The sequence below is a fragment of the Notothenia coriiceps genome, unplaced genomic scaffold, assembly GCF_000735185.1.
Source record: "Notothenia coriiceps isolate Sejong01 unplaced genomic scaffold, NC01 NC01_scaffold00000339, whole genome shotgun sequence".
NCBI classification, from domain to species: domain Eukaryota; kingdom Metazoa; phylum Chordata; class Actinopteri; order Perciformes; family Nototheniidae; genus Notothenia; species Notothenia coriiceps.
Window position 1 is genome coordinate 8,486,272 of NW_011333040.1, and position 24,092 is coordinate 8,510,363.

The following is a 24,092-nucleotide window of genomic DNA, read 5'->3' on the forward strand; positions in this document are numbered from 1 at the left end:
TTAACACAATTGGAACACTGACATAAGAAGAACGGTCTTTCCATAGAAAACGTTCAATCAAAGGTCCAACTGGAGAAGAAACTTGGGGAAATGTTGTGTAATGTCCCCGTTGCCCTTATTTTGATTCTGGTTTATTTTAGGTTTTATTCTCAATCAAACACAATTGGATTTTCCAGGCATTTAGAAAACGTTTACATGCACTTTTACAAAATTGCAAAATTGTTGCGTCTATTTCTAAGAAAATGCAACAAATTCAAGGCAATCAAGTGTTTTCAACCAAATGCCTCCTAACCATGCCAACAAATAATAAAACCACAGTCTTTCGAAACGAACACAGCCTCTTTATACCATCTTGTAAAAGCCTCATGACCATGCATTTTCATGAAGAATATTCACCCTGTTCCCGTCTTCCTCACATTTTCTGCTTCTGTGGTTGGAATGTACAGATTTATGGGGAATATTCAATGTTTTGTCACTTTTAAACATCCCCTTTCTGCTCTATATTTCACAGAACGGCTTCGTCAAAAAGAGAAATTCTTCAGGAAACCGTTGTTTACGTCCTAGTAGGCATAGTTGTGATGCCTGAAGTTCTCGTCTTGCAAACAAAGTTTCAGCTGTTGGAGAAACGCTCTGGCCTCAGACTGAACCGTTACATAAATGCCGTCCATACACTCACTCATCCATCTATTTCAACTCTGATAGAGGACAATTCTGTTGAACCATGGCCTGCAGCCTGAAATGCGACTCTTCCCTCCTCTTCCCCCAAACAACGGCAGTTTGCAGCCAAACCCCCGACCGACTCGGACCCTCTTTGCTTTCCACTCTGCTCGTGTTGGGTAAACACACACACTTCGATGAGATACTATCAGAGGTGTCAGGTGCTTTTCACTCCTGGAATCCTTCACAAAACCCCCTTTCACTAATGCACCGCAACCTTGAAGTTATCTAAACTTTAGCCTAAGGAGATGTGAGAACGCATACGTTCAAATAAGTCGAAACGGGCATTAAAACGGACTTTACCCTGCCAGCTCACTATGGTACAAAGTCTGGGTAATGTCCGATTCAGCCCATGTGAAAATAGAGTAGTGCGGGGAATCAGAGCGAGGTAGCAGATTAATGACGACTCCATCATGGCTGGCATGGCAAAACAAACATCTAAGGGTCAAGAAAAAGCGTAATTTTATACGAAAACGTCGAATAGAAAGTCTCCCTGGCGACAAAGTTATGGGAGTTGCTGCGAGGAAAGGTCCGATGCCGATTAATGTCCGACAAATTCAAGAAATGGTCATAAACTCTGTTGTTTATGAAGCTACTTGACTGCCACGTCCTTTGTGCTATGGCCTCCTGCAAATCTCTCCTCGTCTTAACCAATCTGAGTATTTCCAGTGACCATCTCAGGGTCTTAATTTCCAGATATTGTCCAGAGGTTATATGAGAAAACAACTAATAGCTAAAGTCTTCATATGTAGGACCGGTTAGGACAAAGTAATGGCATCGAAATTGTTTCTTGAGAAGTTGTTTGTCACACCGCACGTCATTATGCAGTAAACAGCTTTACGCAGGAAACATCTGTAATATTCATTACTAAACACAGCAGCTGCAGAAAAGACAATACCCGTCCTGTTTTTTCCGACAAGATTTAAAGCCGATCATGATGTCGGGCACATATGGCCGTATTGATAAATGCGGACAAGTGTTTGAGATTTACTCGGTGGATGTGATGCTTCTGATTCGCCGTGGTGTAATACAGTTGCTCACTCTTAACCCCGTTCAGAGCCTGCTGCACCTGTGTGTGTATGTAGACCCTGGTAGTCTGGGTGTGTGCGTGTGCGTGTGCGTGTGCGTGCGTGTGTGTGTGTGTGTGTGTGTGTGTGTGTGTGTGTGTGTGTGTGACACAGCTGCAATAGGTTAAGAATCAGACGCTAAACCTGTTTCTGGTTCCAATTTGAGGCCAGCTCCTCGTTGGCAAATGGAAAACACTTCAAGGTGCCACCGGACCTAAAGACGGTGCCTGTTTCTACGCTTTATGTGGTCATGTGATTTTTAGAGAACGGAGGTTGTTTGCCCCAAAGGCAAGTGCACTGCGCACACGCACGCGCGCACGCGCTCACACACACACACACACACACACACACACACACACACACACACACACACACACACACACACACACACACACACACACACACAAAAAAGAGAAAATGGACACGACTGGCAAGGACAAGCAATGCATCTCTTTCGATATAGAGGTCAGCTACTCGGTGCACATAGAAAGTGTAAGTGTATCTGTGTTTAAATGTGCAACTTTCAGCTGAAAGCGGCATTCATTGATTAATTGGCCACTTGAGGAGCACAAAAATATATATATAACACTGACATTTCACTTTCGTCTCATAAAAAAGTTGCTTATATATATATCCGGCAGATACATCAGCTTTCATCTTGAGATCTTTTTCTGTCCAGCTAATTTATGTAAGTCAGATGTTTGGTATTTTAGCTCTGAGGAGGATAACAGGCTTTAGGTCTTAAATGCTCCACTGTGTTCACTAGCTAATCTGTTGTTAGTTTCTGGAAAGATAGTGTTCAGTGTGTAATAGGAGTCATACTTTCATTAAGCATCTACCATTAGACACCAGTCACCAGCAGCTTTTAAAACAAATCATGCTCTGACACAGTAAGTAGAAAACCTATTAACATGATAGCCTTTGAAGGAATTTTTATCAAATCACATGGGACAATACTTTTATTTTACAAGCATGAAGTTAATGTCTTTTTTTGCTTTCAGGAGCTGTTTGATTTTTTTTTTTTTACAAACACTGACATCCACGCAGGTTGCAGAAAGCAGCAGCTAAGGATGTAATGAACTCACTTTCTACAAAATCACACAGCTATACCTCACAGTATATACTGTAGAAGCACAGCAGCCTGTGTGTCCGGGTGAGAAACTGAGCCGCCCACCATGCTGTCCCTCACCAATCATACTGCCAGAGCATGGGGCACAGCTCCCTGTCCTTGATTTCCATTTTGTTCAGCGTGGAGCAGCTCCCCTCTCTCTATCTATATTTGATCGTTCTGTTTCTCCATCTCTTCTCTTTCATTCTGTGTCACTTTCAGTTTGCTTCTCCCCACCTCAGCTTTCCCTTTTCTCCCGTCTTGTCCTTGCTTTGTTATCTCTCTCCATGTTTACTCACCCCGCTCTCCCTCTCTCTGTCATGCTCTCTCACACCAACACCCAATGACATCCTCATTCTCCTCCTCATGCATCTCCCCCTTGTCTTCTTTCTCTTTATCCATCTCTCCTTACAACCCCATCTTCCCCTTCTCTCTTACCCTTGAGCATGTGTGCGTCTCAATATGCGTCCCGCACAGTCAATAGTCAATGAATCACTCAGATCTTCCTACTAAATCAACCCAAGGTGTTCTGAGGATGGGACAGAGAGAGGGAGCAGAGATGATGCCGATATATTCTCAGCCACACTGACACGGCTTGTACACAGACAGATGTTGTAACACCAAAAGGCGGAGATGCCCTGTGTGTGACTGATAAAACATGAAAATACACTGGTAGTTGTGACAGTTACGGGTGTATCCATTGTCGGGAAATGTGTTTATATTTCTCAAACTAAGGCGCTGAAGATAAGCATGATTTTGGCATCCATAACTGAGCTCATACACTTTACACGTTTTTCTGTCGTTATAGATTTGTTAAACAATATCCAGCACCAGCTCTGCAAGCTTTCCACCTTTTCTCTGCAAATAACAACACCATGATGTGCGCAGGGGAAACATGACAAGACTGCTGGATTCTCACCAATTAGACGTTTAAAGATGACTTCCATTACAAAACTCAGAAATCATTGGAGGTGCTTTTAAAGGTTGGTGGCAACCAGAGTTAGACTAACACACTAAAATATTCTGACCTTTGAGGGAACCAACTTTGGTGTGTGTAGGAGGATTGAGTGTGTGATGCCACTGCTCAATATGAGCACCCTGACCTATTGAGAAACTCTCTCTGTAGAAAAAAACACCAGCTCTGCCAGTGCAATGCAATTGTCTCGGTGATCGACACCTACCTGTCATGCCTGGAGGGGTTTTTAAAAATTTGCCGTTGAAATTTTGAATGACCACATCACACTTCTCCGTCGACTCCATCCTGAGAGGGAGAGAGAAAAGATAGAGGGGATACTTAAGGACCATCAATTTACACTAGAGTTGCTTTTTTACAAGTTTGAATGTACTGTATGTGGTTATGTGTGAATGCAAATGTCATTAAAATACATTAAATGTCTGCCTTTTGTGCTTGCTTGTATACAATATGCATGCCTGAGAAAGAAAAAAAGCCTGAGGTAGGCCCTGCGTGTGTGTCAGTCACAGTGTTTTCTATGGGGTTTCCTCTCCTTTGTCCGGGTTTAAAAGCTTCATTCAGTCTGATCTGTTGTGTGTCATGTCCTCTTTGTCTGCCCCCATTCAGCTCCGCTCACCCAATCACAGCTCAATGACTAATTGCCTGCTTGGCAAGCAAAAGCAAGTTTGTGTGTGTGTGTGTGTGTGTGTGTGTGTGTGTGTGTGTGTGCGTGTGTGTGTGTGTGTGTGTGTGTGTGTGTGTGTGTGTGTGTGTGGGTACTGGAAAGTGCAGTTACAGCTAGAAGTAATTGGGTGGAAAATGGCAGAGTTAACTTGAGATAATGTTGCTTCTTCTTTGTAGGATATAAACAGTTGTAACCACTCAAATGTGTGATAGCTTGGCTTGATAACTATGATTCCGTATTATATTGTGCCTGATAAGTTATGTTAGTTGCCCAGCAAAAGCGTACATTAAACTATAACGGGATGTATAATCAGTTTTGGAGAAAGTTTGGATGTATACCTGGCAAAGCCGACTCCTCTGCTCAGGCCGTTGGCGTCCCTCAGTATCCGCGTGGAGATGACATGACCGAAGGGCTTCAGCATGTTCTCCAGCTCCTGCTCATCCATGGACAGCGGCAGGTTGGAGATATAGAGGTTGGTGGGGTCCTGCTCCTGTTGCTGTAGGGAGACACAGGGGCAGAAGACACTTAATATCACTTAGATTACATAGAAAAAAAGAAAGACAAGAAAAACATCTCGACTAATTTTGGAGACTCAGCAATGATGGAAAATGTGGGTCCCAGAATAGAAGCTTTTATGCTATTTATTAATGGTAATTCTCTTCACAAAACTATTTTCTTCAAGATCAGCATTACACTCTAGAAAAGGACAGTACTGTTGGATTCATCCTCACTTCGGCTGGATACATCTTGATATGAGATTTCACTTGTGCTAAGCAAAAAATAACTGTTTTGATTAGCACAAGGACAATCTCATTTTGGATAAGTAAAATGCTCAAACTGAAGTAAGAGAAATAAAAGTGTTTACTTTAGCCCTCCACTAAAAGCTTGTTTTGTAGCAGTAAATGCATTAAAGGCTAACCCAGTGCCATTCAAGTCATTCCTTTCCATATTCATGACTGGAAAATATCTGTGAATTGAACTTAGGTGCCGAACTCTGCTCAAAAGGGGAATAAACATTTCATTGAAAAGGCAGCGCACCCGCTTCCTACTTAGAACCCCTGAAGCAATAAGGAAAGCCCCTCAGGATTCATAGATGTTAACCGAGTCACATTAAAGTTGTTTGAGGGAATGAGGGAACTTCTTTCTAATATGGCTCTCAGTTAGTTAGAGTGGTACACTTCAATTATTTTGGTTCTGTTTAGCTGCACTCCATTGAAATGATCCTCGGCAGGAGACCAAAGGCTGTGCGTGCATGTTTGTGCGTGCATGTTTGTGTGTGCATGTGCGTGTAACTGGAGTTCTAGCAAATTAAAGAGGGATGGTTGCAGGAGAGGGTGTGAGGGAACAGTCTAGTCTTCTAAAATGTATGTTATCATACAGTCATTGTCAATTGCGTTTGGAGGGTTACCTATTTTCTCCAAGATAAAGTTTGTTTACGTTTGTTTCACTAATACATTTCTACTCAAAGTCTGCTTAAGTCAACATGCAGTGAAGGCTGGCGAGGATGGAAAGGATCATAAAAAAAACACCAGCCCGGTTTTGCACTTTAACTCATGTAACAGATGTAACTTTTACATTACATTACATGTCATTTGTTAGACGCTTTTATCCAAAGTGACTTACATACATTCAGTACTGTGGACAATCCCCACAGGAGCAATTTGGGGTGAAGTGTCTTGCCTAGGGACACAACGACATGCTGACTGCAGTGGGACTCAAACTTGGTACCCCCTGATTCGAAGTCCAGCAGTCTATCCACTGAGCCACAGCCACCCTCCTGATTTCACAAACGTAACATACTCAACTAATCTCACGCGAAATCATTCCATCCTTTCAGGATATTTAGAAATATAGTTTCTTAGGAATGCTTGTATGAATGGTTCTAACTTTGCAAATCTTCATGGTAGGGTACAACACTCAACACTTGTGTGTGTGTGTGGGTGTGACTCCACTGTTGGTATGGGAAATTAAATAAATACTTAAAGTATGTACTGGCTGCTTTGCTGTATACTTCTAATTGGCAGGAATCCACTGTTTAGTTTTATTTTAGTGCTAGGAAAAAAAACATATATGTGTGATATATACCTGGCTGCATGAATAGTTTGTGGCAAGAAAAGCTTTAAAGAGTGGGAGGTCTATGTATTCAGTGAAGGAATATTTTACCTTTCTTTCTGAATCTCAATGTCTCTTTTTCAGCAGGGATTCCCTTTGGCAGAGTGTCCAACACATAGAGTGCCTCAGTTTGTCTTCCCACACAGGGCAACTGGCTTTCAATGTCATCTTTTACATTTGCTTTCATGCTTGTGGGTGTGTTAAATTATGCAGGCAGCAACATCAAAGATATTGTATCATATTTAGTTGTCATTTATTTCAGTCATGTTCTTTAAGACTTACAGTATGTCACTGAGGCCTTCTGCTTGCCACAAACTAAGGTAACATTTTCCAAAACAGGCCATATTGTTTTGAAAGTGGAAAAATACTTCTTAATGGTCTCAGATTAAGTTTTGATACATTTGAAGGAAAACCACTATTTTGCTCCCCATTGCTTATATTAGGAGACACTAGGAAGGGATCCCCGAATGCCTAGTATAAATAGGAGAACACATTAGAAAACCTATCCTTTACTTTGGAAAGGGCTTTAGCTAAGTCAAATTGGGCAAATATTCAAACACTTGGGAACATAATCTAATCAGAAATGCTCTAATGCTAAAAAATACAAACTATTCTGTGTTTTGTTTTGCAAACCTAACTTATAAAATGGTTAAAGCATGGCCTGTGACCTTTTCATTATCATCAGAACATTCTGACATATCTGACTGTGATATTCCTGTTTATGGAATCAAGGTCCTTTGGCTGAGGCAAATTGCCTCATACAGTAGGACCGTGTTTATATCCATTGAAAAACTGCAGCACAGTGGTAAGGATCAGAAAACACAGGTTAATGAGGACTAGGATGACAAACAGGAAGTGATATACACCCAGTTGCTGTGAGAAACCTTTCAAATAAAAAGAAGAACTTTACGGTCACACTGATAAAAAGTTGCAGGTCTCTGAGCTTCTGCCATTCAAACAAATTAGCTCCAAAACACACCTGAGCCCATGCTGCGCTGTAGTTTAAAATGTTACTGTGGCTGTGGACTTTGTCAATATTAACAAAGACTTGCTCATCTAGACACAAAGGATTTAAACGTGTCAGTCTACAGTTGCTCTACAGATTTGTCCTACGGCCGTCTATCAAATCAAATCAAGTTTTATTTATATAGCACATTTATAAACGATTTTTGGTCGAGCCAAAGTGCTGTACATATAATAAAAATGTCCTACAGTAGAGACACTTTACAGCTAATACAACAGCACAGTTTGAGAAAAACGACACCCTCAATCCTTAGACAGAGGGTGTAGATAGACACCCTCTATATCTATGGAGGCACCACTGACAGAATCCTGTTCTCCATGTTTGAAAGCCATAATAAAAAAATATTACATTGTAAAACAGAAGAGTTCCTATCCCTGCGGTCAATGTGGTTGCAATTTAATTTCATCCAAAGAAAATATGTATTAAATAAAATCTCAGTGTGGTTTTCCCAATTCAGCAAAAAGTGGGCCAGCCACATTCCCACACCACATTTTCCGTGCTGTAACAAAAGAAGTGAATAAAGATTTGATGTGAACAAGAGGGATGCCACAACCTCTCCTCCACTCCTCCGGTTGTTGATTATGCATGTCTTTGCTCGCCTGGAAATCCTTTTTTTATATTGTCTCAAACCAGGGAAATCAAGAGTGTGATGGGTACAAAATCAACAGGGGTGGGTTGTCGAAATCACATTACACTCTACTACACCATCTCCAGACACAGTTGGCTGCAAAACCATGTATTTGCCCAAGTACTTCTGGGATACGAGCTAAAGTGCTTTAGAGCACCTACATGTGAATGAACTCTGTTTGACTTTGCTCAAAGTTGCCATTTGCACAAAGTTGCTTCCCGGTGATCTCTCACTCTGCATGTTGCAAATTAGTCACTCTCTCTCTCTTTCTTTCTCTGTCTGTTTGTCCCTCTGTCTCTTTGTCTCTCTCCCTCTCTCCCTCTCTGTAACATCTGTCACAAGCTGGAAACAGCTTCACACCAACTGTGCCTCTCCCTGGCTGTGTAGCCTGCCTGCCAGCCAGTCAGCCTGTGTTTTCAGCCCCATTAAACCTCATTGCTGTATCATTATAGCAGGTCTGCACCTTCTATCATGCCACTTTCTGGTTACCCTGAAAAGCAACGACACCTGCTGAAGAGCTAGAGGGTAAAGAGAGGGCAAAGCAACGGTTAAATACCTGTGAAAAACACCTGCTGGGTCTGTATGCAAGACGGATGGATATGAGGTGAGACGCCACTTGAATGTCACATATCTTTGCAATCCGGTCTGCATTATAAATATAGCAACTCTTCACATCAGAAATGGCGATCACATCCTCGCACGACCCTGGGAATAAGCAGGTATTGAAAATGGATGGTTCGAAAGAAGAGAAAGAGTTAAGAGAAGACTAAAGGGAGACATTCTTTAAAAACAACAGGCAGAGCACTTATGTAAAGAGGCAGGATGTTTTAGGGGAATTAGACTTTCTATTCATTATGTGTAGACGGCTTCCTCTTACCTCTCAAGCTTGTTTTAAACCTAATCCTGCTCATTTCCTTTTTTAATCCATCTATTCTTCCTCCTTCAGCCCACCTCCTCTTTATCCCTAACTTTCCCCTTTATCATGCTCCTCCTCCATGCTTTCATTACTTCTATTTCCTACATTTGCCACTCCTCTTCCTCAGATTCAACCCTAATCTCCTCTTACTTGCTGTCTAAAATGTGATCTGAATTCCTAATTAATATTGAAAGAGCAGAATTTCCCCTTCCCGCGCTCTTCTCCCTCTTCAATATCCTACATTTCCCTCTCCATCTTCACTCTCCTTCATTTCCATTCATTCCTCACCGCAACCTCATTCTCTCTCTGCATGTCTGCCTTCCTCCATCTTCCTCTTCCTCACACCAAGGTCTTATATTTCATAGGGATTGTCTGTGTGTCTAAATGCTCTCTAACGGCTAAATCAATACTTAATGAACATACCATAAATACTTCATGAACCCTAAACCCTGAAATCCCCGGGGTTTCATTAGCCATAGCGATATACACTTTTCTCCATCTTCATGATGACTGGAGGCTCAGATAAATCAACGCTGGATACTGATGACCTCATCATGGAGTCTCTGGTCAGTTCATTGTTACTGTCTGCTGCTGCTTCTAATGTGTATGTGTTTGCCCTTGTATAATAAGAAGCATTATTGTATGTATTTCCTTTCAATTATACAGGTTGTAACACACAAACTGTACAAACACAACCCCTGCAAGGTATGATTCTTCTTTTTAGCTTGTGATCGCTTGTAACTTCTGTCTGGGTATCTCTGTGTGAGTGGATTAGAAAACATTGAAATATCTAATATGAACATATTTCCTCAAACACTGTTTAAAGGTGGGGTAGGTAAGTTTGAGAAACCGGCTCGAGATAAACTTTTTGTTATATTCCATGGAATGCTCTTAACATCCCGATAGCAATGAATATCTTAAGTGCTTTGACAAAAGATCCATAAAAAATGTCATCTGTGGAAGCCGTAGTACCGTAAAAAGCACGACCAATCATTTTAGCCGGCCCGGCTAAACTAACTGGATGGCCTGCCTGCCTGTCAGCCTTCCATCTGTGCACAAACTTATCTCGTGCCCTCATTGGTCATGTGAGCGTTCGTGTGTGTTGGAGGAGGGGTTCTGTAAGGAAGTGGCAGATTTTTTCCGGTTGTGTATTTTCAAATTCTAGCGCACTCGAGCTGGTTTCTCCAAAATTACCTACCACACCTTTAAGTATCCAACCAAAACAAATTAAAGCAAGCTAACAAATTGTAGCTCATGTCAGTATGTAATTATCTTCATGGAAAATCTGCAGTATTTTGCATCTTTTGGCAAGATCTGATAAAAACTTGTTTTATCAAAATTGTAGAAAGGAACACTGCAGATACACTCTTCTGCAATGCAAAGTCTCAATTCTGAGGAAATAAATAGTTTCAATAGGTGTCTCGATATTAATATAGTATTGGAAGATGCTTAACATAAAGAGAGAGTTTTTTAAATCTTTAATTCCATGCAGTCCATGTGCAGAAACAACACGTTCTTCATCACATGTCTGCATCACATCAGCTCAGGCTCAAAGGAAAAGTTTCCCTCAACTCGTCAACATCCAATGCATGGATATTTATTTTTCGGAAGGGGGGTGTGGGGGGGCTGAGGGAAAGCAGGAAGGGCGGTGGTGTTGGTGGAGGAGGGATGAAGGAGTCTTGTCACATTACATGTACCTGTCTGTGCACGTCTTCACTTGCAGCTGTCATCCCACCTGACAGGTCTATCAGTGTCCACGGCTGATCAGAACGCGTCCCTCAGCCTGACAGCAGGAACCGACAGCGCCCAATCCAGACTGACAGCTCCTCAGGTAGCTGGTGGGGGGGGGGAATCTGAGGGCGAGAGGCGAGACAAAGGCCGCAGAGGAGTAAAAGAGCACCCACACAACAAGAAGAGTAAATTAAAGTCTCGGAAATAATCCAGCCGGCATGACTGATCTCCATTTCCTGAATTGAACCCATCTGATACTAAAGAGATTCTTACTCATTGCTAGCCTACACATTACCTTTAACAACCTCCATTAAAGCCCAGAATCCTGTTTCTCGTGAAGAAGCAGTGTGAGTATTTTAAAGCAAATTGAGGCTAATCTTTAAGACAATCAAGCACATTGAACCAAGGCCAAACTGCTAGCTTAACGCAGGGGAGCCGATAGATGTGTTCCAAGAAAAACCCAAACATCTGCGGGATGTGCTTTGGTTAACCCATGAAAGGTTTAAATTGGGGTTTCTATGATCGCACCTTAGGGGGAAATGAGGAGGGAGTCCCCCTCCGCTCCTTCCTCGACAAAAATCTGTCTTTATCTTGTCCAAAGCCATCAAGAACAAGCCCTTTCCAGAACGCCTCGACAACGCGCAGTCGAGACAAAACGGGCAAACCTACGAGCTGCAGAGCGAAGACTCCATTGATCAGCTTAGTTACGCTCTCCTGGCTTCTGGTTTACCAGGAGTAATTAGCAATTAACAATCAGGGTTTAACTAGATCCAGTTATTATCTGTAAGCAAGTGGGGGGGAGAAAAAGATCTTCCGCTTTGACTTGGGAGTGCGTTAGAATTCCCGTGTTACTCGAGTTTGGTGCAGAAAAGAAGAGTGAGGGACCGGAGCAGTAATTCTCTCATGTTCACGACATCTCTGGGCCATTTTTTTTTTTTAAATTCCCAGATCAAACAGGCTGTAACAAAAGGCCCCAAATCCCCCCTCCGCTCTCCTCCTCCTGCTCTCTCTTTCCAAAATGAGTTAAGCCTCTCAGCTCCATCATCCTCAACATGGCTCGCATCAACAACCCTACGCTGCATCGCAAATGCTGCATAGCCTCGGAAATCCCCCCCCTCCATCTCAGACACTCCTCTTCAAGCCCCACCTAAAACCACTTGTGGATGAGTTCGGGACGGGGGGGGGGGACGGACAAAACTTCTCGTATGTCACTCTGAATTTGTACTTACAGACAAAACACAAAGTAGGCTACCCCAGAGTCACTGGAGTTTGTGATTTCACCCCCTCCTTCCTCTTTCAGTCGGATAACTGTTTGTCTTTTTGTGGGGGAATATCAAAAAGGCTGCCATACGAAAAAAGAAAACAAGAATCAGGCGAGGCAGACAGATTGGGACACGGTGACAGGAGTAAACAATGTGGAATCAGGCTGCTGTCCGCCTCTATCGCTCTCTGACATATTCAGGCCTTTCGGTCGCTCCTCGTTTCCTTCTGATTACCTCACGCTGCCCCGGCGGTTTACCATCGCGCTTCACAAGGTGATGATTCAGGATTTTCAATAACTTTCACTCCTTTCCCATTACCTTCTTCTTTCACATTTACACTTTGTCGCTCTTCCGCATACTTTCCTACTCTTCAAAAGTTTTCCGGCGACTAGCCCAACTTTTGAGGTGAAGCGGGGTGAGTGATGCCAAGCGCTAACTCCGGGTTATTGCCCTGGAAGGTGCTGAGCTTTAAGTGATCCTGTTTTACACACTTGTCAGTTCTCCAGGCTGGCAGGTCCTCGCTGCCTCCGAGCTAGCTGCTTATAGGGTTGTCACCAGAGCAGTTAACGTTAATCTAATGCTAATATTCATGTTTGCCAGCTCCTTTGAGTTAAAGATACCTGCTTGTCTTTTAGCATCCACTTCGTTAGCTTGCATCAGGCTAGCTGTCCTGTCACCTGCAAGGCTAGGGCGGAGATTGAATTCTTCTCACCTCAAGCTATAGCGGGGTCAAAAAAGGTTTAGCCAAAGCCAAAACGCCACACAATTGCACATTGCATCTTCAAACATTTCGGAAATCGAGTCCCAGTCCAGCAAAGCGTGAACAAAAAAAAAACTCATCAATTTAATCATCCCCCGTCAACAGATTCCAAGCTAATTATTCCAGCCTGTAATTATTCCATCCGACTGCCGTTGAGATCTCTTAGAGGCGGCTGGATTAGTGGATTTGGAGTATTAGCTGCGAGGGTTGGCAGACCTCTGCACTGTGATTCAGGGGGCTGAGAAACACATCTTCAAAAGGTACCTTGATCAGCACCTTCACAGGATCATTACACAGGATAAATCCGTGTTAAGTTGCTTAAAAGCGTGTAAAGGTGAGCCATGTTTTTAACAGTGACAGTTTAAACCACTTTGGAAGGGTTATTGTTTACAACTCACTTAAAGAGCTTATGTCAACTTGGGTCAACGTCAAGACCTGAGGGTAACTTCAACAGGTTGACAATTTAAATTGGTAGACTTCATTCATTGCAATGTCATGGCCTGTATTCAACTGTATTTTTTAAGCTATACTTCTTCCTTACTTTGTTACTTGATCCAATGTAAACTCTGGGATCAGATTTGGTAGGCTACGGTTCACACGCAAGGCTAAGGACCAATCCCAAATCACCCCATGAACTCCGTCTGTAGCCACACTCGCAGCTGAATGAAGTTCCCTCCATTAAGGGTTAAGGGTATAAATACTGCGGCAAGCTTTGGGACAAACTCCCCTCTCTCCGGCAGAAACAGGAAATGCTGTAACAACGGTTTTATCTCTTTGACAAAAAATGTAAATTAATAACTCAAATAAAACTCCAAACATCTTTAATTGTGTTACTTTTTTGTAAAACTCTTATAGTTTTAAACCTGATGTTTATAAGCTTCTTAGTGTTTGCAACAGTCTGTAACACAATTTTATAATAAAATGCACCTTTTTCTAGACTAAACACAGGCATGATCCTAAGTTAAAACATATGAGGTTATCATGAGGTTGTTAACATCGCAGTTTATCAGTGGATGTTTGCTGGAACTACTTGTTAACAGCGTGTTTCCTGAAGGACACACATAGCGTTGACTCCGGTCAGGTAGAGACCGGTCTCAAGTCAGCAACGCTGCAGACTCGCTGTTTGAGGGCTTGATAGCCCACTCCCCCTCCACACCGCTCCACACTCGTTGGTTTGGAACAGCACTTAATATGGCGGACCCTCCGCGCGAACGCGAAAACGGAGGGGGAGTGTGTAGGGGTAGGGTGTAGGGGATGATTTGGGATTGGGCCTAAATCAAAACCGAAGTTTACCAGCATTGAAAAGGAATTGTTTTGAGAGCGAAGTCGTGATGTCTGGAGTTGCCTGTCAAGTTAAACTATTTCTTGCTCATGCTCGTTAAAGACCCTACCCCTCCTCTGAACTCGCTCCATCTCAAACCACAAAAGTCCAAAATGAGAGAGGCTCATCCCGCGGCTGACAGCTGAGACGTTCTGAAAGCAGGTCGGGAAAGGTTAGAGCAAGAAACATGGAGCGGGGCAGTGAAAAAGACAAAAAGAATCTTGCTTTTTAATTATTTTATTAGGAGCCTTGATGCTATTAAATGCCCCAGATACATTCACCCTATAGTTCTCAATTAGACTTGACAGTTGCTGCATTACCAACAGTAAATATAGCAAAAGGCTGCGCCTTAGGCCAGGAAGGACCCCTAAGTATGACCCTCATATTTAATGATGAAAACAAGCAAGCGCACACTCTGCCTTGCTCAAGCAAATGCATGCATGGGTATGTGCACACACACCCACACATACTGTGCTGTGGCTCCTTATTACACAAGCACATTAGGGGGCTGTAAAAGAACAGCGTCTCTAGGGTCTATAAATGCATTACAGATAGTAAGGTGTAATCCTTTACATATTTTGACGGGGAGAGTTATTTTAGATTTAACAAGTAAGAAAGGACCGAAATATGAAGATTTTGTGTCCTGCTAAATAAAGTTCCCCTAAAAATGCAATTTATTTCCCAGAGCAGCGCCTTATTCAAACATATTTGTGTTCTTGGATATCCCTCGAGGATGGAGCCCTATGATTTGGTGTTCCCTGACTTTCACCCAGCTAGCTCAAAATGTTCACCTATTTCTTTTATTTATTTCACCATATCTTAAGAAAAAAAGGCAATTTTGAAATGTTTTGGTTTCCAGACATTGACGATCTCGACAAGGAAACATCTCTTACCAACAGCATGTTGGTGACCTTTCTCCAAGAAGTGTAACACAACCAACCAACACTTTTTTTCATTTCATTCAACAAAGCACGTTTGCTCATGGCAGCTACAGTATAGCTTCACACTCACGTCATGCCAGAGTCGTGTCCCGGCAGCAGCATCTTCTCCAAATCAGCAGCTGGGTTTGCCAGCTAACTCATTAGTTTGATTGCAAATAACTAAATAAACATTTAGCCAGCGCAACATTTACAGACACATAAAGGAAACATTGGCAACTGCCATTGGTGAATGCCATTTTCAATGAAGAGGCTGATGGCAGTCACCAAAGCAAATATTGGCCATTACCAATGTGTCCGATAAAACGGTGCTTCACTGGTCCTATTTCACTCTTCCCAATAAATGAAAGTGCTAACAAGATAAAGATCATTACGAAACGAGGCATTGCTGCTTATGGAAACAGTACCGTTTTTGTAACGTTAAAATCAACAATAGTTTGAGATTAGATCAAAACAAGTGTCAAATGGCAAAGATGTTTCCAGGGTTTAAAAGAAGTGAGATGTTTTCAATGATAGAAAACCAGACCACACAGAGCAAGTACAAAACAATGACACATGGTCAGGGGAAACAGAAATCTTTACTGGATGAGATTTTTACCTTCAGTAGTTTACAGTATTGTCAATCTTCACAGGGCTTTATACAGTCAAATAGAACAGACAGACAATTAAAAGGCAAAACTTATTTTGAGGTTTTTCTAACGTCAACAGTACCTAACAATGGTTAAGACCATCAAACAGGAAAACAAAGGCATTTTGCGTCATCACTGCAGCTCTGATTTGCATGTAGTTACAGTTTACATATTGTTTACATATCATCAAAAGTCTCTCACAGCACGGCAGCGAGTGTTGTGAGCACGGCCTGATCCCACAAAATTGTTAAATGTGATGCAATGTTTGTTTTAGCTATTCTCACTTAATCTCTTGTACCTGAATCATAAATTCACTTTTTCCAGGTACTTCTTTTTGTTCTAGTGTGTTGCAGTGACTGGACTTGTCTTTGGAAATCTTCACAAGTGTCTTTTAACTAAACTAAAATAACAAGTGAATACAATGAGGCAACCATTTCAAGGTCAGACTATGTAAAATTCACAGAGCCATTCTCACCGTACTGTTGCAGTGCTGCACATTTCACAAATGTAAGTCTGTACATACTTAAACACAGGTACACAATGGCGTGCTCGAACAAACACACCCACACCCACACACTTACATTCACACAGGCAACTCTCCAGGCATGTCATTAAGCTAGAGAGTACTAGAGTTTCCCATTGGCAAAGGCTCCCTCTTGGAACTGAGGGATGAAGCTCTTGAAGTACGCCCTGTTTAGAGGGAGAGCAGAAAGAGAGATATTGAAAAAAGAAACATCAAAATGTGACAATAATTGTTCTTCAAAGCAGTTGGGTCAGTCCCAGCTGTGGCGTGTAACAAAGTGCAGATGAAAGGCAGAATGTGTTTACTTGTTACGATTTCAACTGTGCAAGAGATGTGTACGCTCTGTGTTCGCGCTCCTCAGAGAAAAACACATAAGACAAAACTCAACCGCAAGTTAAAAAAAAATCAAACAAAGTAAAAAAAACTCAAACCAGCAGACTATGAGGTATTTAGCCACAGGTTGTGCGTTGAAGTGGGTGTGTGTGATCGTGTCAGGTTAGACTTCAAGGAAATTGTTCAATATTTTTGGAAAATGCTCTTTCCAAGAGTTAGATCACTCAAAGATCTCTGGGTTCAATATGTTGGTTAGCTTAGCATCAAGACTGGAAGTAGAAGGACTCAGTGTACAATTGTGCCTACTACTTATAGAGGTTTAATGAGGCTAACAAAAGATGTTGCTTTTGCTAGCCGTCTGATGCCCTGTAAGTAGCTTGGCATCTCGACTTGATGATGGAGGGCTAAGCTAGCCTGACTGTACAAATGTTTCAACATCTGTCTACTACTTATTTCTAGTTTTATGGGGAATGAACAGATAAATAGATAGATTTCTAGCTGGCTACAAAAACAGCTGGCTTTGTTAGCCAGCTAATTTCCATGTAAGTAGTTTTCTAAACAGTTAGCAATAACAGCTAATAATGAACCCTCATTTCTTTGTTCTGACTCAGAGACAGAAGATACAAAATAATTTTGTGTCTCTGATTTTTGGAAATATTTGAGAATAAGACTCCGGTAAAAAAAATACTGTTTTCCTTGAAACATTATTAGCTGAGCCTGTTGTAGTCAAACTCAGGCTGTAACAGATGGTAATCCAGAGAGGTTTGTCGATTTGTTGGTGGAGACATAGAAATGTACTAAGATAAACAAATGAGTAAAAACAGAAGTACACAGATGAAGAAAACTGATTATGTATTGCCTTCTGCACCTTCTCTATCCACTCATATCTTTCAAATATGTACAGCTGTTATTAACCTTTGCCGTGCAAAAGCAAACACTTCTCAGGCAGCAGCCGACGCCTATAGATTTACTCCTATGGGATCATACCAGGTTATGTTTATCGTAGGTGGAATAAAATCCACAAACAAAACAAAAGGGGCTGGGTGCAGGCAATGAAGACATATTGTACCATAAATCTAATTCACATCATACATGCTATTTAAAATAACTGTCTCGTATGACCTCTCGCAACATTGTTTTAGGATGAAAAAATCAAGTAGAATTTTGAAAATGCGTTTTTTTTTTTGATTTAATGAGACAAAATATACTCACTTGGCCCTCTTTGCCATTTCATTGCCATCCCAGCGAGGGCTGTAGGGATATGACTTCTGCACCTGAGAATAGAGCTGTCCGCTGTTGGTGAAGTGGTACACAGACTGGAAGGTGAGGGTGGGCTGGTCCCTGGGGAAGTACAGTGGGAGATCCACTACGAGGAGCAGAGAGAGAAGTAGTAAGAGTGAGTAAGGTCGCTGAATCCAATTCGAGCCACGGGAGATCAGAAACAGACTCCTCCAGTATGAATGTGTTTCCTACCATGTACTAGGAAGCAAAAGTCCTTCCACATTAGTAGAAGGGTCAGTTTTGTGAATCCCACTGCATCATACTCAACGACACCCCTGCAATACACAAATATTAATTTCTCACTGAGACTTATTTTATACCAACAATATTTCCTTGTAAAAGACAGGGTCAGTGAGTAAATGAATGGCTGCTGAACACATGCTGTGGTGACTTCAGTGGAGGATGTGGTCCTCTGCAGCTGACTCACATTCCAAAGTGGCTGAGGAAGGCAGCGATGTACTCTCTCCGCTTGTGATAGCCCTGGATGATATACTGCACCTAGAGAGAACAACGGGAAAGGTATCTTTGTTTTTAAATTGGAATTGCAACCTGTTCACTCAAATCTACATTGAAACGCACAACATGTGGAATTCTGCCACTAACGGTGTCTCAATCCAACGATAACCAAAGACTCAGTTTGGTGGCGTCCATTGCTTTTTAGCTTCGTCCTTTATTGTTCATTGTTCAAGAGGTTTCTACTGGAAGCCAAATTATCCGGAGTTATCATTCTCTCCAAAACAAACAGACAAGGTTATCAAAGCCGGTTAAAACTCTTAATGTTTGACATCAGTATTTCTCCGATGCAGTCTAGCTGACGCGAACACTTGAACAGTTTGTTTATCTGAAACTCAAGAACCAAATGCTGTTGAGTGAAATCCTTCATATGATTAAAATACATAGTTAAAAACAACAAAGACCGTACATTTGCGTAAAACTGAAAGTAATTGTATGACAATTTATTGCAGATAGCCACAATGCTAATACAATAATAAAGGGTCAAATAATAATTAATAATTAAATAATTAAAATAATTACATCGCCAATACAGGATACAAAATGAAACCAGAATAAAAAAGACCGTATCGATCTTGATCTAAAGGCACAATTACAAAATTGTTGGAAATATTTGTTAGAATATAAAATAACAAAATAAATATATAGTTCAAGTTTTTTTTACATTATTATATTGATATTCAGGTCAAACCAAGAGACACATATCTGTTGAACCTCAGAGAAGTCGCTGTAAAACGTTAGCAGATATTTGTTTTATGGTTATGACTTCCAAAGAACGTGCTCCAGTTGGGCCAAAAGCCAAACAATTAAGATACTATTGTGCATTCAAATCTACCCAGCGACACACCCAGAACTAAGATTGCACTGTAAATGAATATGTGCCAAAGGTCCATGCTTTGCTTCACTATATATCCATGGGGATTCCACAGAGATGAATACCATTCTGCTTATATACATTTGTCAGCATTTGGTCCATCAATTTGTAAAGATTTGAACAAAATTTGATATTGTTTTATTGGTAGAAAGGGACGAAAGACATCAGCAGAAGGGGAGGTGACTGTTTTTATTACATGATTATGGGTCTTCGCCTGGAAGAATTCCCCTGCAGCAACAGCATTTATGCAAACCAAACAAGAATATTGTTTTCAATCTCATCAAATGCATCCCCCTTCTTCCCCCTTCAGCCTTTTACACATGGCTTCAGGGTCGGTCTTGCCCTTAATTAGGCAATTTAGAGCCAGAGCTAACTCTCAGTGTGTGTACAGCCAGAGAGCAAATGTACATACTTGCTGAGAGGTTTTCCGAGAGAACCTACCCAGAATGTAAACAATGGCTCGGCCTGTACAGAGATTAAGAGAGGTGAACTTTTTAATGCTTGTTTTCACTTTAAAACCAAACGGCTCAGAGCACAAAAGTAGAATTACATGCAATTTTTGTACAGGCACATTTAAATGTCACAGTACAAAGTACAAAGTCTTTAGCTTACCACTTGACAGCCAAATAAGCTGGTGTTAACAGCTCCACCATAGAGTCTGTCAAATGCAACAAGAAAAGACTGTCTGCTCAAGGTACTGTGTTCCATTTGTATGCCTTTCTCCATTTCAGTCAACGTCTACATTGAGGTTTTATGTAATTTTTAAAAATCTCAACAAAAGACAGGCAACCTTTCAGAACTATGTGTATTTTTTGAAACTGTGTGCATCTCATTAGAAAAGGGCAAACACGTTGTTAGGCTTTTATTAAGGTTGATTGTCTTTGTAGTAGACGAGTATAACTGCCCAAAGCAACTGGTACTTATCAGCCATGGTATTATGAACATACTAAAAAAAACATGGCACCAGCTGGCTCAAAAGCATTTTCAAAGGCACATCAACCACCATGTACAACAACCACCAATGAGCAAGTTCATGGACCATCAATCCAAGAAGAAGGTTCTCCTCTTGTCAGATCATAACTTTGTTTTGACAGGTGTGATTAAGTATTATCTTTAAGTCCAAAGAGGAGAAGCTAAGGGCTTTGGTTGACTGTTGAGCATCCTGGACAGGTGAGAAGGCCTGCAGTCAGTCAGCCAGCCATGAAGGTGACCTCTTCTATTCACCTAGCAAGACTTAGCACCATGGCTATAAACATGGGCATTGCAGGCAAAGCTGAAACACCCGAACAATGAAAGAACCCTACAGCAGAATTCCCTCAGTGTTCAAATGAGGCATACATTTCCACCAAAAATAGCAATAGACTATTATTTTTCTGTTTTCAAGTTGGATAAGTTTTATTTTCTGTCAAGTTTGATTAATATTTATATATGATCAGCAGCAAGTTAAAATGACTGTTTCTGTCAATGGAATCTAGTGGCTTTAAAGAGAGTATATTAAATGTATGTTTTGTACATTAATAAATTATATAAATCGCTCAAATCCCTGTCGTTTCACTACAATAGTTTGTTAAAAAGTATTCTGGATCATCATGTATGTTTTTACTTCACACTTGCCAGGCGTTTTGCTGGGAATCCAAGTTAGTGTGTAGAGTATTGGAAGCATACAACTTGAACGGCATGCTGGGTAAACATTGCTCTTTGTAAATGTTTGTGTAAGCTTTTAAAGCCAAATGATGTGTTGCTTGAGAATACACTAGCATCGGTAGGGAATGCAGATATGTTACAGCATGTGCATGTTGTGTTTTGCTTGAAGTGAAACGTGGAGTGTAACGTTATTCGGCACGCACTTGTTTCAACAATACGTAATTTAATGTCAGGAAGGAAGGGTTTTAGTGCCTTCCACTTCCTTTTACCAGCAATAGAAGAGGAAATAGCCTCCTTAAACCAGGAATAGATAAGGAAATGATTTATAAAGGATGCACATTTTGTAAAGAAGTGCAGTTTCACAGTTCAGATATAGTAAACTGAGCCTCTGCTCCGTCAATGCAAGAATAATCTGATGGGAGTGCCAGCACATCTATAATGCATTAGAAAAGTCTGTATTGCTGATATTGATTATTTGAGCCCGCTCTTAGCATGTAGTAAAACTGTGTGGTTCATTCAGGGAAAGGACAGATCATGAATACAGCTAGAGACAGCACTGCCTTCCTGCTGCATGGTTGTGATTACTCATCAACCATGTATGAATGACGGAATTCTTTTTGAAAGAGGAAAGTGGTAATCTGTGATACGCTCAGTTGTGTGTGTGTGTAACGGGTCTCATATCTGCAAGAGCTCTTAAACAAGGGCGCACATTGTGACTCAGCATCGTGTTCAATTATGTTTACATGGGACAGTGGAGGCGGCAATTGAGCTTTCTCACAGGCTGCAAGGCCACATACTCAATAAGCTGTTTATCTAGTAACAGTGTGTGTGTAGAGGGTGGGGGTCTGTTTCAAGGCAACTGCAGATCACTGAACTCTCACACCCATACTGAGAAAAAAGATTTCCCTCCCCCGCTGGCACTGGGAGTTGAAGCAAAGGGTTTTTATTGGCTGCCTGGAGCTTTGAGTGACGCAAGACAGGTGATGTCGCTCCGCAGGTATTCAAACCGGCTGCACCCATGACTCGCCCCGCTCAACCATTTGTTGTGTGAGTGCATGGGTCTGTGGGGAGGGTGATGCAATAGCGCCGGAAGTGCTTCCTGCTGTGCGATTAGGAAATCTCTTCTCTGTTTCTGTCACATAAGCACTCACACCACCCCCTGCTTTCACATTATAAAGAGGGACCGATCTGATGTCTGACTACATTTAAAAAATGTTATGTCTTTTGGTTGTCTGATAAGATCCACATCAAAATATGAATACAATAGGAATATCATAATGGATACACATTTTGTTTTATTGATTTGACTGTAGCGATGAATCCTTCTATTACTTCATGCGGTTTGCCATATAGCGCAATTACTGGGGGCAGTACTAAAAGAGGTGAAAAGTACCCTTTTCATTTTTAGAAAGTTAAAATGTATTGTTTATCTGTTATTACTGATTTGCAAGGGAATAAATGTTTGGATTTTAAAGACAAGTATTATAACGTGTAAGGGATTTAGACTCTTAGCCTTTACGTTAGAAGCATTTTTATCACTAATTCCAAGTAAAACATGTTCTACCAGACCTTGTTGACTTATCTGTTGGCAAGAGCACCTAGAAAGCTAAACTCCTTCATTTAACACACAAGATCAGAATGTAAAACACCATTGAGACTTTTAAATTGAACTGAAAATCTTTTTCCACTTGCAGTCTCTTTATTGGTAAGGTGTCTGTCAACTTAGTAAGAAGGATGCCAGCATTGAGAAAATACCAGCTAAACATTGAAATATTAGACATGATTGATTATTATCTCAATAATATCTGGGTTCAGGTGTGAAGTGAGCCCTTGTTAATTCACTTTAAGACAAATGTATAGACCCAGAACCCACAGTATAAAATAACTATACATTTTATTTGACTGCTTTCATTATTAATTCCTCTCTGCTTCTCTCTCATAGGCCAATAACTACCAGACTAATACTATAATTTCAATGAAGCACTAACCATTAAGGATGATTTCATTTAAATGGTTTGAAAGCAGCTAATTCTTGGCCCTTCTGTGCGTTGACCACTTAGGCAAAAGAGGCGAAGTCCCGCCCATCTACTTCCGAGTCATGGGACCTTATTTCGGAAAAATTATGTATTGAAGTCAATGGGGAGAGAAAACTTATCTTTCGATCCCGTTTGAATTTTGCCATGAATTACACATATGATGTTTATCAATCTTAAAAAATCATTTCCATGTAAAAATCAGTTTGTAACTGTCGCGGGTGTCGGGAGGCTCTCGGGAGCTGCGAGCTGGTGCAGAGCATTCACGTAATGTAAACTTTTACTCTTCAGGAGTTGTCCGCGCACTTTAAGTAAGGCAGCCGCTCTCAGACTCCTCCCCCTAACTCTTTTACTCTTTCCGGTACTATCGCTGTCAGACATCACTTCCTCGCGCGAAGGGTAGTCGTGCGTNATCCCGTTTGAATTGTGCCACGAATTACACACATGATGTTTGTCAATCTTAAAAAATCCTTTCCATGTCAAAAAAGTCACAGTTTGTCGTAAAACTGTTGAAATATAAGAGTATGAAAAATACACAACTAGAAAGACTACAAATCCCAGAGTCGCGTAAGTGAGCACGTTAGTTAGCATTACAGCCGGCTTAGCCTTGTCATTTTGATTAGCCTTAACATGAAGTAACATTAAGTAACCACATGCTAACGCTAACGCTACATTAGCATATTTTCTACTTCATGCTATCTGCACAAATGGTTAACATTGAACATTAAAAAGATCAGGCAGTTCAGGGAGAATTTAAGGAAGGAAGGCAGGAAGGCAGGCAGGCAGGCAGGCAGGCAGCTTTGCATGACATTCTTCTGGACGTGTTTCATTGTTGTGATAGTGAGGGTAGTCAATCCCTTGTTTGGCAAGACAGTAGTGACGGCTATCTTGGTGACGTGTGTTGTTGTGCGAGACCAGAGATGTAGTTCATTGAGTGGTTTCACACAAAAAAAGTGTTACTTCACAGTTTTACGGCAACACTTTTTTTTTTTTACTTGCAAAATTATCCTTTAAATTGACAAACATCATATGTGTAATTCG

General features: G+C 41.3%; 1 protein-coding gene across 1 annotated transcript in view; it reads right to left on the reverse strand.

Annotated features, from left to right (window-relative positions):
- Window positions 1–15,780: 15,780 nt before the first annotated feature.
- The window catches only part of LOC104950550 (protein diaphanous homolog 3-like), a 36,473-nt gene continuing 28,161 nt past the window's right edge, over window positions 15,781–24,092 (reverse strand). Inside the window, exons 12-15 of the mRNA XM_010777091.1 lie at window positions 18,415–18,485; window positions 18,180–18,262; window positions 17,919–18,072; window positions 15,781–16,540 (exon numbers count right to left, since the gene is read on the reverse strand). Of these exons, the coding sequence (XP_010775393.1) occupies window positions 16,477–16,540; window positions 17,919–18,072; window positions 18,180–18,262; window positions 18,415–18,485 (372 nt within the window). The 3' untranslated portion in view covers window positions 15,781–16,476. The remainder of the gene's footprint in view (window positions 16,541–17,918; window positions 18,073–18,179; window positions 18,263–18,414; window positions 18,486–24,092) is intronic.